At 47.0% G+C, this 13407-nt stretch overlaps 1 protein-coding gene across 17 annotated transcripts in view; it reads left to right on the forward strand.

Moving 5' to 3' along the window:
- The first annotated feature begins 1308 nt into the window (after window positions 1–1308).
- The window catches only part of CAMK2G (calcium/calmodulin dependent protein kinase II gamma), a 226731-nt gene continuing 214632 nt past the window's right edge, over window positions 1309–13407 (forward strand). For 6 of the 17 annotated variants that reach the window (XM_058188369.1, XM_058188374.1, XM_058188371.1 and 3 more), the window contains exons 1-2: window positions 1517–1892; window positions 4389–4483. In XM_058188369.1, coding sequence (XP_058044352.1) covers window positions 1828–1892; window positions 4389–4483 — 160 coding nt within the window. In that variant the 5' untranslated portion in view covers window positions 1517–1827. Of the gene's footprint in view, window positions 1893–4388; window positions 4484–13407 lie in introns of all 17 variants that reach the window. The other 11 variants (XM_058188363.1, XM_058188362.1, XM_058188366.1 and 8 more) reach the window with 11 other exon arrangements.

Genomic DNA, 13407 nt, shown 5'->3' on the forward strand with positions numbered 1-13407 from the left:
AAGTTTGTAGCCTGCAGGCCACTAGCAAAGACGTCAAAGGGCTTCTTTGTTATTGCTGCTAAAGGCAAGGATACATTAACAGAGCAAGGTTGCAGCTCCTCTCCCATTACTACCTCCTCTTACCTTGCCTAACGGGCCAAGCTAAAATCTGGCGGATTAGTTTGCAGCCAGGGGTTCGGTACAAAATATTTTACAAGAAGAGTTCTCCACTCCTCTGAATACAACAAAATACCTTATGCCACCAGACTTGAAATCCTGGGCTTAGAAAACTTAGAACTACGCCGCCTCTGACAGGACCTGAGTTTAACTCATAGAATCATCTATTGCAATGTCCTTCCTGTCGAAGACTACTTCAGCTTCAATCGCAACAATACAAGAGCAAACAATAGATTTAAACTTAATGTTAACCGCTTCAATCTTGATTGTAGAAAATAAGACTTCTGTAACAGAGTTGCTATTCCATGCTTGGAATACACTACCTGACTTTGTGGTCTCTTCCCAAAATCCCAAAAGCTTTAACCAAAGACTAGCTACTATTTATTTATTTTATTTTATTTTATTTATTTATAATTGCATTTGTATACCGCCCTTCTCCCGAAGGACTCAGGGCGGTTCACAGCCAATTAAAAAAATACAATAAATACAAGTTAAAAACAGACTAAAATTTATTGACCTCACCCCATTCCTAAGAGGTCTGTAAGGGGCGTGCATAAGAGCACAAGCCTGCCTACCGTTCCTGTCCTACTGTCGCTTCATGCTTATGCTTATGTATGATATTATGACAAAATAAAAAATAAAATAAAAATAAAAATAAAACCTCGCCCGTGGGATTTTAAGAGCCCCGGAAAGGCTAGGAAAACCCGGGGAAAACCATCAGCGGGGATGGGCTCCGCTTCCTTGGCCCTGTTTTGTGTCTCCTCCTCAGCAGCAGCTGCACGGCCGCAAAGCCCCCCTACGACCCCCGGCCTCCTGTCTCCGGAGCCCCGCGGGGAGAGCGAGCGAGAGGAAGCCGCGGCCGTTTCGGCCAGACGCCCACAAGCGAAGGCAAAAGCCGAAGGCAGCCCAGCCCTCCGCGCCCTTCCGCTTCCTTCCCCTCGGAGCCCGGCGCAGCCGCTGCTCCTCGCCAATGCCGGGCCCGGCCTCGCAATTCCGGCCGCCTGCTAAAGCGGGGCTCAGCCGGTTCCCTCGCCCGCCGCCCCGCCTCGACAGGCCTGGGCCGCACCTGCTGGAAAGCCTCCCGCTCCTCCCTCCGTCGGAGCCTTCCGGAGCCCCAGGGCCTAAAGGGCGAGCCGAGCCCCGCTTCCCCCTTCGGCCCGGCCGGGCAGGCGCTGCTGCTGCTACTGTTGCGGGCTCGGCGCCGCGTCCGGCCAAGCAAGCGGCGCCCTCGGCCCGACGGGGAGGCAGGAAAGCCGCCTCGGCCGGCCCGTCACGCAGGCGCCGCCGCCGCTCCGCCCGCCACCCGCGCCGCTTCCTTGGGGCCCCGGGGAGGCGGCTTCGGTGGCTGCTGGGCGGCGGAGATCTCGCGGTGCTGGCGGCCGGCCCGGGCTGCCTTCAGACGCCGCCTCCTTGTCGTGTCGGGGTCGGGACTGTGCGCAGTGGAGCGGGCGGGGAGGCGCGCCGGCGGCAGCAGCAGCAGCAGAGGAGGAGGAGGAGGAAGAGCCGGAGCCGCAGCGGCCGGAGGCGGGAAGGAGGAGCGCGCCGGTCTGCCTTCGCCAGCGCCGCCGGAGCCTCGCCCAGTCCGATGTGCCTCCTGAGGCGGCGGCGCTGCTGCTGCTCCTGAGCCAGCCGACGTGCCGGCCGAGCCTCGCCGCCTCCCGCAGTCCGAACATGGCCACCCCGGCAACCTGCACCCGCTTCACCGACGAATACCAGCTCTACGAGGAGCTCGGCAAGTACGTCGCCCGCCCAGCCGCCCGGTCCCTGCCGCGGGTCGCCCTGGCCGCGGCCTCCCCGGATGGGTCGCCTCGCCTCGGGCTTGGCAGCCCCCCGGCCACTGCGGGCTTTCCGCAACTCTCCCCGGGCTGCAGCCGCCGCTGCCCGCTCCTCACTTGCTGGAGCCAGCTGCAACTTCTGCGGCCGACGGGGGCGGCAAGAAGCTGCGCGGAACCCGGGCCAAGGAGCTGCGGCACCGGCGGCCGTTCTGGGCACCTCGTGGCCGGGGAGCCAATCTGGGCGCTCCCGCTGGGAAGGCCAAGCTCACCTGTCCAACTTCCAGCCTTTTTCCCCCCGCCCTCCCCGGGCTCCCTTCTGCATTACGGCAAGGACCGTTTCTCCTCCATCGAGCCCGGCTCTCGGTTGGCTTCGCCCTGCAGCTCCTCCTGCCTTTCCGCCGGGCTTTTGGCTCCTAGGTGCCCGCTGGAGGGGAAGGAGCTGCGGCTGGGCAGGGAGAGAGACCCTTAGGGATGCCCCCCCGGGGGTGGGGGCGCAGCTTCTGTTTGCACCAGGCTCTACGTACCCCTCCCGCTCGGGCTTGGACCTCGGGGGAGTCCTTTGGAACTTCTGGGCAGGGATGGAAGTGGGTGGGAAGTGGTGGGGACAACGGCTCTAGCGGGGCTGGAATTGGCAAGGTTGCAGCAGCTGGGTCTCGATCTAGAAAGAGTCCCCTTAGATCAGGGGTCTCCAACCTTGGCCACTTTAAGCCTGGTGGACTTCAACTCCCAGAATTCCCTAGCTAGCAAAGCAAAGCAAATCTGGCTGGGGCATTCTGGGAGTTGAAGTCCACCAGGCTTAGAGTTGCCAAGGTTGGAGACCCCTGCCTTAGATCAAGAGTCTCTAATCCTTGGCCACTTTAGGCCCAGAATTCCCTAGCCAGCAAAGCAAAGCTGGCTGGGGCATTCTGGGAGTTGAAGTCCACCAGGCTTAGAGTTGCCAACGTTGGAGACCCCTGCCTTAGACCAAGGGTCTCCAACCTTGGCCACTTTAAGCCTGGTGGACTTCAACTCCCAGAATTCCCTAGCTAGCAAAGCAAAGCAAAGCAAATCTGGCTGGGGCATTCTGGGAGTTGAAGTCCACCAGGCTTAGAGTTGCCAATGTTGGAGACCCCTGCCTTAGATCAGGGATCTCCAACCTTGGCCACTTTAAGCCTGGTGGATTTCAACTCCCAGAATTCCCTAGCTAGCAAAGCAAAGCAAATCTGGCTGGGGCATTCTGGGAGTTGAAGTCCACCAGGCTTAGAGGACCCCTGCCTTAGATCAGATCTCAACCTTGGCCACTTTAAGCCTGGCGGATAACTCCCAGAATTCCCTAGCCAGCAAAGCAAAGCAAAGCTGGCTGGGACATTCTGGGAGTTGAAGTCCGCCCGGCTTAAAGTGGCCAAGGTTGGAGACCCCTGCCTTAGATTTCAGTATTTCAATGCCCATGGTTCCCAAGCAAATGGCCAAGTCTTGAGCAGAAATCGTTTGGAATCCTTTGCCTTTCAACATGTTGCCAAGTCCACTGCTGACTTTAAAACTGGTCTGCGATAGCAATTCTAACAGATTCTAACGTTACCATACAATGTTTGAGATTCTCTCCACCCCCCACCCCCCAAACTGGAGGCAGAGGATATCTTCTGCCATCCACACCAAACTGCAAACCAACTCCCCCCAAGGAGAAGGTTGGTGGGAGTGGCATTTTCCTTGCTTTTTTGCTTGGCCCCTATTTAAGGGTGCTGTCCCTGCTTTCTGGGCACCAGATAAGATGGGGATCCGGTTTGTCCTCTCAGAGAAATGAGGCTTCCAAACTACTTCGTCCACACTACGACTAGTTTTGAGGAGGCTGCTTTGTGGTGGCTTGTGGCCCAGTCTTACAACTGGGGCTTCCCTTGCTAAATTTGGATTGACTGTGTTATAAAAGGCCACTCTGAAATACATATCGAGGCTGTTCCCCTTAGAGTAACAGTATTTCACTTCGGCAGATGGGCGCTGGAAAACTGGAATAGGAGTGTCCGTTGGAAGGCTTGGTGCTGAGCTATCCCAACGTATACTCAAGAAAATGAGTAATGGATTACAGTGAGCTCATGTGGGGCTGTGCTCATGGTTAATCAAATTAGCAATAGTCACAGAACACATTGAACCGTGAAATAACCACATTATTTTAGTTTGTATAATCCATTGAGCCACAAACTACATTTCAGCTGCAATCCTGATTTCGGTGTCCAAAGTGATAGTGGGAGGTCAGGCTGGAATCCAAGAGTAAATTAAGTTAACAAACCTCAAAACTTGTCACTTTTTTTACCCATGCTGGCTGCTTTCCAGACCATCTGATTTCTTGGAAGCTCCTTCTCCTATTCTAATAATTTTTCAGTTTTTAGTTCCATAACCAATTGAGCAATTGAGTTGTTCTTGACGGATTTAATCCTTCGTCCTTGATTCAGTTTCATGGGATCAGCCTTTCCGTGTTTCTTCTAGGGGTGCTTTCTCAGTGGTACGGAGATGCGTGAAAAAAACCTCATCTCAAGAATTTGCTGCAAAGATCATCAATACCAAGAAGCTGTCAGCAAGAGGTAAGTATCCGAGCATTGGTTTTAATCAAATTACAGGATAATGTTGGAGAATTTATTGCAAGACCCTTAATTGATACAGTGCGGCAAATGTCATCATTGATCTTCATGGAATCAGTGTTTCTTCCGGCTTTGATTACGCTGCCTCCAAGCTCATAGTTAGAATGGATTCATTTCTTACTAGATACTAAAGTCTGGAACATGGTGAACTGATGCTTAATGGATTGGATTAACCACCTACCTAATAACTCACTCAAACTATTAGGGAGTTGGTGGTATACGTTCAGAATGCACTATGACTCTGTATTTGGACTGATTCCTTTTAAACTCACAGGGGCTTAGTTTTAAATAACTTTGCTTCAATCAGGGATCTCCAAACCTGGCAGCTTTAAGACCTGTGGACTTCAACTCCCAGAGAATTCTCCCGGAGAATTGACCCAAAAGATTGCATCGGGCTTCTCCAAGATGTATTTTATTCCACATTTTGCAGCCTAGAAGAATGTTGGAGTCAGAAAGAGAAGGGATTGTTAGAGGAATCGTCTAGCCCTTAAGCTAAGGGTATTAGAAGTAATAATGTTTTTGTTTTTAGTGTTGCAGTTTGGAGCTTGATTTTGTGACTATTATTTAGTATAGTGATGCACTTTTCTGGTCCGGGAATTTGACGTGTGAAAAAATCTGCTGTGGAATTTAGGAAGAACAAAAAGAGTCAATAATAAAGTAATGTGGTTTTTTTCAGGGATGTTATTCTTTGCATGGACTTAGCTATAGATTACTAACACACAACATGACTTGAATATATGTGGTGAAATGGTACTCATATGATGCTTAAAATGATGCATCCAAGACCTCTGTTCATACTTGAAGAAGCCCATAATAGCACGCCGCCATGCTCTTATACCATTTTGAGTAGCTTGCAGTGGCATGAAATGTGTAATAATCCAATTCAAGTACAAGCGTTTACTTATTCAGTGGCTTCGCTAGCAAATGTTTACTTATTCTGCGTAATTAACCAGTATGTATAATGATATTTTCAGTGAAGCCAGGGTATTGATTTAATCCTAATCAATGTGATATTTCTTTACTCATTTTCCAACCATATTACCTGTTTTCAGGTTTCAGTGCATCTAGTTGATGGCATGCAGTACTTGAATTAAAGAGTTGTCTTTGTTGCAATATCAATGTTATTGTTTCTTCTTGTAATTCCTCCATGGCTTCTTTAATTGCCTTTTCAGTTCAGCGTCCTCTTGATTTCCTCCCCCTTCCTTTTTAGCAACTTCAACACTAACAGCCTCAGCCTGTTAGGCAACAACAGTGGCTTTCTTTTGCTCTGACTTAAGAGCTCCCAACCAGGAAACTCCTTGTTCGTAACATATGTTTGCCATGAGTTTGAGGAAGGGGTGTCTGCTTCTCGGACTGGGGAGGAGAGACTAAGGTCCCACAAATGCTTTTTCAACCGTTGCAGATGGCAGAAAATCAAAGTCCTAAACAGGTGCAGAGTTGGTAGAGAAAACTCTTCCCTCCGTTTCCTACTAACAAAATATAGTTTGTGATTATTTTTATTTACCACATTTGTGTCTTTTTGTCCCTGAAGGTCCCTGGCAGTCCTATATTATAATAATAATAATAATAATAATAATAATAATAATAATAATAATAATAATAATAATAACAACAACAACAACAACAACAACAACAACAACAACAACAATTATTATTTAATTTTTATACCGCCCTTCTCCCGAAGGACTCGGCGGTTCACAGCCAAATAAAACAACAATAAGTAAATACAATACAAATAAAATCAATAATTAAAAAACTTATTAAATATGGCCCCAATTTAAAATACATTTAAAATGATAAAACCCAATTAAAATTAAAACCCAATAATAAAAGTTCTAAAAATTCTATGCCAGTCCTGCGCGGAAAAATAGATACGTCTTCAGCTTGCGGCGGAAGGTCCGAAGGTCAGGAAGTTGACGAAGTCCTGGGGGAAGTTCGTTCCAGAGGGTGGGAGCCCCCACAGAGAAGGCCCTTCCCCTAGGGGCCGCCAGCTGACATTGCTTGGCTGACGGTACCCTGAGGAGTCCCTCTCTGTGAGAGCACACGGGGCAGTGGGAGGCAAACGGTGGCAGTAGGCGGTCCCGTAAGTAACCCGGTCATATAAGAAAGACATCACTTGTCCTAACAATTACATTAATGTCTCAGTGGAAATTAGAATTTCCCACTTGTAAAAAGTGTAAGTGTTACACTTATCCCTTGTAAGCGTTGCTGGTTTTTGGTTTTTCAATGCATTCTGGAAGAACTATAAAAGAACTATAAAGTAATAATTAGGGCAGGTAATACTGTGCTGCAGTTTTGGTTTCTCTGACATACCCTAGTCAGAGAGGTTTATCAGGTGGGAGAAAGGATAACGGGTTACAAAAAATAGTGCACCAAACTTCATTAAAAAGAGTACATAATTTTATTCAGATTCCTGACAAATTGATGCAGCTTTGGGAGAATAATTTCAAAGGAAAAAAAATTGATATATTTGGTCATAGATTATGGTGCAAGAGAAATGAGGTGTGGATTTATTTATTTATTTATTTATTTATTTGCAAAAGTAAAACCATTGGGCTAAAGCAGGGGTCTCCAACCTTGGTCCCTTTAAGACTTGTGGACTTCAACTCCCAGAGTTCCTCAGCCAGCAAAGCTTAAAGTCTTAAAGGGACCAAGGTTGGAGACCCTGCTTTGCTGGCTGAGGAACTCTGGGAGTTGAAGTCCACAAGTCTTAAAGGGACCAAGGTTGGAGCCCCCTGCTTTGCTGGCTGAGGGATTCTGGGAGTTGAAGTCCACAAGTCTTAAAGGGACCAAAGTTGGAGCCCCCTGCTTTGCTGGCTGAGGGACTCTGGGTGTTGAAGTCCACAAGTCTTAAAGGGACCAAGGTTGGAGACCCCTGCTTTGCTGGCTGAGGGACTCTGGGAGTTGAAGTCCACAAGTCTTAAAGGGACCAAGGTTGGAGACCCCTGCTTTGCTGGCTGAGGGACTCTGGGAGTTGAACTCCACAAGTCTTAAAGGGACCAAGGTTGGAGACCTCTGCTTTGCTAGCTGAGGGACTCTGGGAGTTGAAGTCCACAAGTCTTAAAGGGACCAAGGTTGGAGACCCCTGCTTTACTGGCTGAGGGACTCTGGGAGTTGAAGTCCACAAGTCTTAAAGGGACCACGGTTGGAGACCCCTGGGCTAAAGGGTCTGTGGTCTGTGAAGAATGGAGATTTATTATTGACTTATTGTAAGATGGAACAGTCAGATAACAAGGTCTCAGCGTCTACAAATTGGCCGTAGCATTCAGTATTGAATGGGGGCAGGTATTCTGGCAAGATCAGTACAAATATTAGTGGTGCCAGGAATCACGAAGAATTGTGTTTTTTTGGTGATAATAGCAGATATTGCCATTATTATTATTATTATTATTTGGAATAAGACAGCTGTAATACATGACATCTCAAAGCTATCCAGAGAGCTTAGGAGCAGTTATAAGGCAGAAAATACCATGGAGTGAGGGGGTTGGACTAGATGACCTCCAAGGTCCCTTCCAACTCTGTTGCTGTTACCTGTATAAAATGACAATAGCATCTAAGTGGATTCCTGATTACAAGTATACCATAAAAGATGGAAGGGGAAGATCACTTTTTCTCTCTTCCAGGAAAACCATGGGTCAGGTCTTGCTACTGCACTTCTGTAAGGAAAACTGCATATTCAGCATGAATTCCTGTTGCTGTTGGTTCTGCTGTCATTTCCCTCCTGTTGGGCTCAGATTATTGGTTGCTCTGTTGTGTGGGAAAATGTGTCTGAAGTTGGGCTTTGCTTTGACCATATGTTGTGTGCAACAAGATTGCCATACAAATCTGTTCCTGGTGAATCACCGCTGTGTGGAGATGGCAAAATAAACTACAATACGCACACAGAGCGATGGTGCAGATTGTGATAAGGGTGTGAAAATTACCAGAAACAAAATCTGTCAGTTGTCATGATATCTAAATCATGGAATAGGGATTTAAGGGCCCAGATGACTATTGAGCTGCAATAAACATGAGCCATTATCACTAGCCAAGAAAGTAATAGGCGGTTAGTTATTCTAGGTGATTTCAGGCTTGACTGTCTAAATCAGGGGTCTCCAACCTTGGCAACTTTAAGTCTGGAGGACATCAGCTTTGCTGGCTGGGGAATTCTGGCCTTAAAGTTGCCAAGGTTGGAGACCTCTGGTCTAAATAACATCAGTGATACATGATCATGCTTGTGCTAAGGATGGTGGATTAATTCATTTCAGCATTTTTGGGAACCATGAAGGGTGGAGCCCTGAGTATTGCATATTGAATAGAAGAGCAAAGCAGGAAAATATATAAAGTCAGAAACCACCAAGAGAGGAACCCTTTCGGTCTCTGTATATAAAGAGCCTCTGCTGGAAAAAGGAATCTGGCAGAGGGTGTAGGATCAGATATAGCTCCGGGTGACCTAAGAGGTGTTCAGTTTCTCTGGTGCTTCAGAGCAGCAATGTGAGTCAAGGCTATGACTAAACACTCGGCTCAGAAAGCACTGGAGCCACAGTAACGCCAGCTGCAAAGTGCCAGTGAGATCTCGCATCTCTTTCTTTACAAATTCAGGTTGCTTGTAAGAAAAGCTGTGGTGCAGTGTTTCCTCTAGCAAATACGCGTCGGCCTTGATCATTACTGCTTCCTTTAAATACCAGCATTTTTTACTATTTCAGTACTCTCTTGAGTCACGTGTTTTAATGTACGCTTATGGTTTTTTCCTTTAACGTGCGTTGGCCCTCTTCTCTGTGAAATAAAACTGGTTTAGAGTGGGGCAGCTTACATTTCTTAGTATGCTTCTTTGGGAGCCAAGATTCTTGATGTTGACAGAGAGACTGAAAAGAGAAGTGAGCGTTTGCTTCATTACCGGAGTGGCCGTTGTAATCTGCCTTTGTTCTGTGCTCTCCCTAGCTTGAGGTTAGCAGAAGCAAGGCTGACGAACTGCGATCTGCTGCTGTTCTAGTAAGGAAGGCGGTGGATTAGTGGAGAGCCTTGCCTGCTGCCCAGTGCTTGCTCTGCAACCGTCTTTCCTTCCTCTTCTCTTGAATCTCTCATTCTCTGCCTGCTAACAGAAGGAGTAGATTCTTGACTTGGATGCAGATAATACCTTGCTTTGTAAAGCATCTCACACTGCTAAACCTTGACGTGGATTTAGAATAGTAGCTGTCATGGCTGCGACTTTAGTCCAGAATTGATTTCATAACTGGAAAAGAGGCGATGAATTTGTTTCTGGCATCACTTTAGGAGAGAAGGGCAGGCTATTAAACTATTTCTGAAATGTTTGTCTGCTGTTGTAGCTTTTTACTTCAAGATACCTGTGCTGAAGTCACAGGACTTTCCGTTGCTCCCTTTGAGAGTCACTGCTTTCTGCAAAAAGTATTAATAGAATATTTTCAGGGTGGATAAAATAAAATAGGCTGATCCTTTTTCATCAAGCTTGTTTGCCTAGCACGGAACAGAGGCAGTCCCTGGGCCACAGGCCATACCCGACGTCCCATCTGCCATGCCAAGATAACGTTCTGCTAAAATTGATGAGAAAATAGATGAAGTTAAATGGCATTATTTTTTTCTCCCTCCAAAATAATGCTAGGAGGCCTTTGGGGGGCAAGATGCCTTCCATCCATTCCCATTCCCAAATTTGGCTGAAGCCAAGCGGCTGAAATTTCTGAACAGTGATGCAGTTTTTACCCATTTTGGGAGTGAGGAATAAGTGTGGCCTGCTTTCATCCCTCCAGCCAAGCCTCTGCTTCCATTCCCATATTTAGGCCAGCAAAATAGGCAAGAAAACATTTGCCTCCTCCATTCTTATTATATAACACTGATGATCTCTGGGGTCTAGAAGCAGGTCAAGATGCCCATAAGAGAGCAAATAAGAAAACAGTAAACCGGAGCGGTAGAGCGAGAGGAACCATTTGAATTCCTGTAGGTAAAGAACGAGTAAAAAAAAAGAAAGAAAGAAGTGGAACCTGGCAGAGGATGGATGTTGCTATGGGTGACCTGAGAAGTGTTCAGGTTTTGCAAGGCTCTGGAGAAGCAATGAAAGTCAAGACTCTGGCTAAATACAGGTAGTCCTCGACATACAACTATTTGTTCAACGATTGTTAGAAGTTACACCGAAAAAAAAGTGATTATGACTGTTTTTTCACACTTACAACTGTTGCAGCATCCCCATGGCCGTGTGATCAAAATTTGGACACTTGGCAACTGACTTGTTCTGATGACTTTTTGTGACCTTCCAACAAGCAAAAGTCATCGGGGAAGCTAGATTCACTGAACATCTGGGTCACTAACTTAACAACTGCAGCAATTCACTCAATAGCTGTGGCAAGAATGGTTGTAAAATGGGGCAAAAACTCACTTATTTATTTATTTATTATTTATTATTTAAATTTCTATACCGCCCTTCTCCCGAAGGACTCAGGGCGGTTCACAGCCAAATAAAATACACAATAATATTACAATATAAACACAATTAAAATACAATTAAAAAACTTATTCAATTGGGCGAAATTAAAAATTTAGAATAAATAATAAAAACCCAATTAAAACCCATAAATTTAAAAAACTAACCCAGTCCAGCGCAGATGAATAAATGCGTTTTAAGCTCGCGACGAAAGGTTCGGAGGTCCGGAAGTTGACGGAGTCCCGGGGGGAGTTTGTTCCAGAGGGCGGAGCCCCACAGAGAAGGCCCTTCCTGGGCGCCGCCAGACGACACTGTCGCTACCGACGGCACCCTGAGGAGTCCCTCTCTGTGAGAGCGCACGGGTCGGTGGGAGGTATTCGCAGCAGTAGGCGGTCCCAGAATAGCCCGGCCCTATGCCATGGAGCGCTTTGAAGACGTTTACCAAAACCTTGAAGCGCACCCCGAAGGCCACAGGTAGCCAGTGCAGTCTGCGCAGGATAGGTGCCACGCGGGAGCCACGAGGGGCCCCCTCTATCACCCGCGCAGCCGCATTCTGGACTAACTGAAGCCTCCGGATGCCCCTCAAGGGGAGCCCCATGTAGAGAGCATTGCAGTAATCCAGACGAGACGTCACGAGGGCGTGAGTGACTGTGCACAAGGCATCCCGGTCTAGAAAGGGGCGCAGCTGGCGCACCAGGCGAACCTGGTGGAGAGCTCTCCTGGAGACGGCCGTCAGGTGGTCTTCAAAAGACAGCCGTTCATCCAGGAGAACGCCCAAGTTGCGCACCCTCTCCATCGGGGCCAATGACTCGCTCCCAACAGTCAGCCGTGGACTCAGCTGACTGTACCGGGATGCCGGCATCCACAGCCACTCCGTCTTGGAGGGATTGAGCTTGAGCCTGTTTCTCCCCATCCAGACCCGTACGGCTTCCAAACACCGGGACAGCACTTCGATAGCTTCATTGGGGTGGCCCGATGTAGTAACTATCTCACTTAGCAACAGAAATTTTGGGCTCAAAGGTGGTTGCAGGTCAAGGAGTACCTACACCAGGTAAGGGGTTGAGCACCCCTAGCTCATCAGAGCCGTGGTTTTGGAAGCTACGAGATGTTATTCCAGTTGAAAGTGAATGGCACAACTGGGCCAATGATTGCTTTCAATCTTTTACTGGATGTTCAGGCTGTTTCATTTCCTTTTTCCTTTTTGCCTGGAAGAGAACCACTTTTAATAGTGATTTCTCAGCCTTAATCCTGGAGGCACTGCTTCCTTGCTTGGTCATGTTGCAATTAAGCATCTTGTTCTTCATGTAATTAAATATGGGCCATTGAGGAACTAATTTGCATTAAGGTTGTGACTTGCTGTAATGTTTATGTCTCACTAAACAGTCAACGTCTTTTCCATTTCTCTTCAGCCAGTTGCATTGGATCAGGGAGCCCCGGAGAAAATTGTGGTAGAATGACGTGAATGACCCCATATCACCCAACCAAATAAATCTAATTTATTTATAGCATTTTTATCCTGCCCTTCAAACGAAAGCTCCCCAAGTGGCTTACGTATAATCAATGAAAAATGCATTCTATGTTGCAGCCTTACAAACAAACGAGATAATCCAGAAAGTAAAAAGTATATGGAGAAAGGTGAGATAATGACCTCTTTCCCCTCCCCCATTCTTGGGCTTAAACAAGAGCTACTGAAGGTCCAGGAATGGTGCTGATGCAGTTGGATCTTTTAACAACCGCCTTACTTCCTCATTAGGGCCTAATTTGGCTTGGTAAACTGACAGGTGTTGCTGTTCTTTCAGTTTACAGGACTGGGGAACATTTGTGGGGTTGGAACTACTGATCATCCTTCTGAAGGAGATGCTGGAACTCATCCAGTGACATTGTGATATCAACGGAAGGGACATAGTAGAACCCAAAGTTGCTTTTGGACCCAAAAGTCCAAAAGGGAACTGGATTTTCTTAGATTTTTTTCTTTGAAAATGTTTTGCTTCTCACCAAAAAATTTCAGAAGAAAAGCGAAATGTTTTCGAAGAAAAAAAAAAAAGTCTAGTTGCCTTTTAGAAAGGCAACCATGACCTGGGTGACTGACAATTTCCCTAGACGACATGTTAGGAGTAGCCTGGTAATTTTTTAGCTTAGTTTTATACGGATGAGAGTTAGGAGACAAAATGCTCGTATCAAGTCTTCACCCTGAAAAACAACCTCAAAACAGACCAGTATCAATGTTTTTTTTTATTTTATTTTTTTATTATTTGCATTTATATCCCGCCCATCTCCGAAGACTCAGGGCAGCTTACAATATGTTAGCAATAGTCTTCATCCATTTGTATATTATATACGAAGTCAACTTATTGCCCCCAACAATCTGGGTCCTCATTTTACCTACCTTATAAAGGATGGAAGGCTGAGTCAACCTTGGGCCTGGTGGGACTTGAACCTGCAGTAATTGCAAGCA

The sequence above is a fragment of the Ahaetulla prasina genome, chromosome 6 (genome assembly GCF_028640845.1).
Source record: "Ahaetulla prasina isolate Xishuangbanna chromosome 6, ASM2864084v1, whole genome shotgun sequence".
NCBI lineage: Eukaryota > Metazoa > Chordata > Lepidosauria > Squamata > Colubridae > Ahaetulla > Ahaetulla prasina.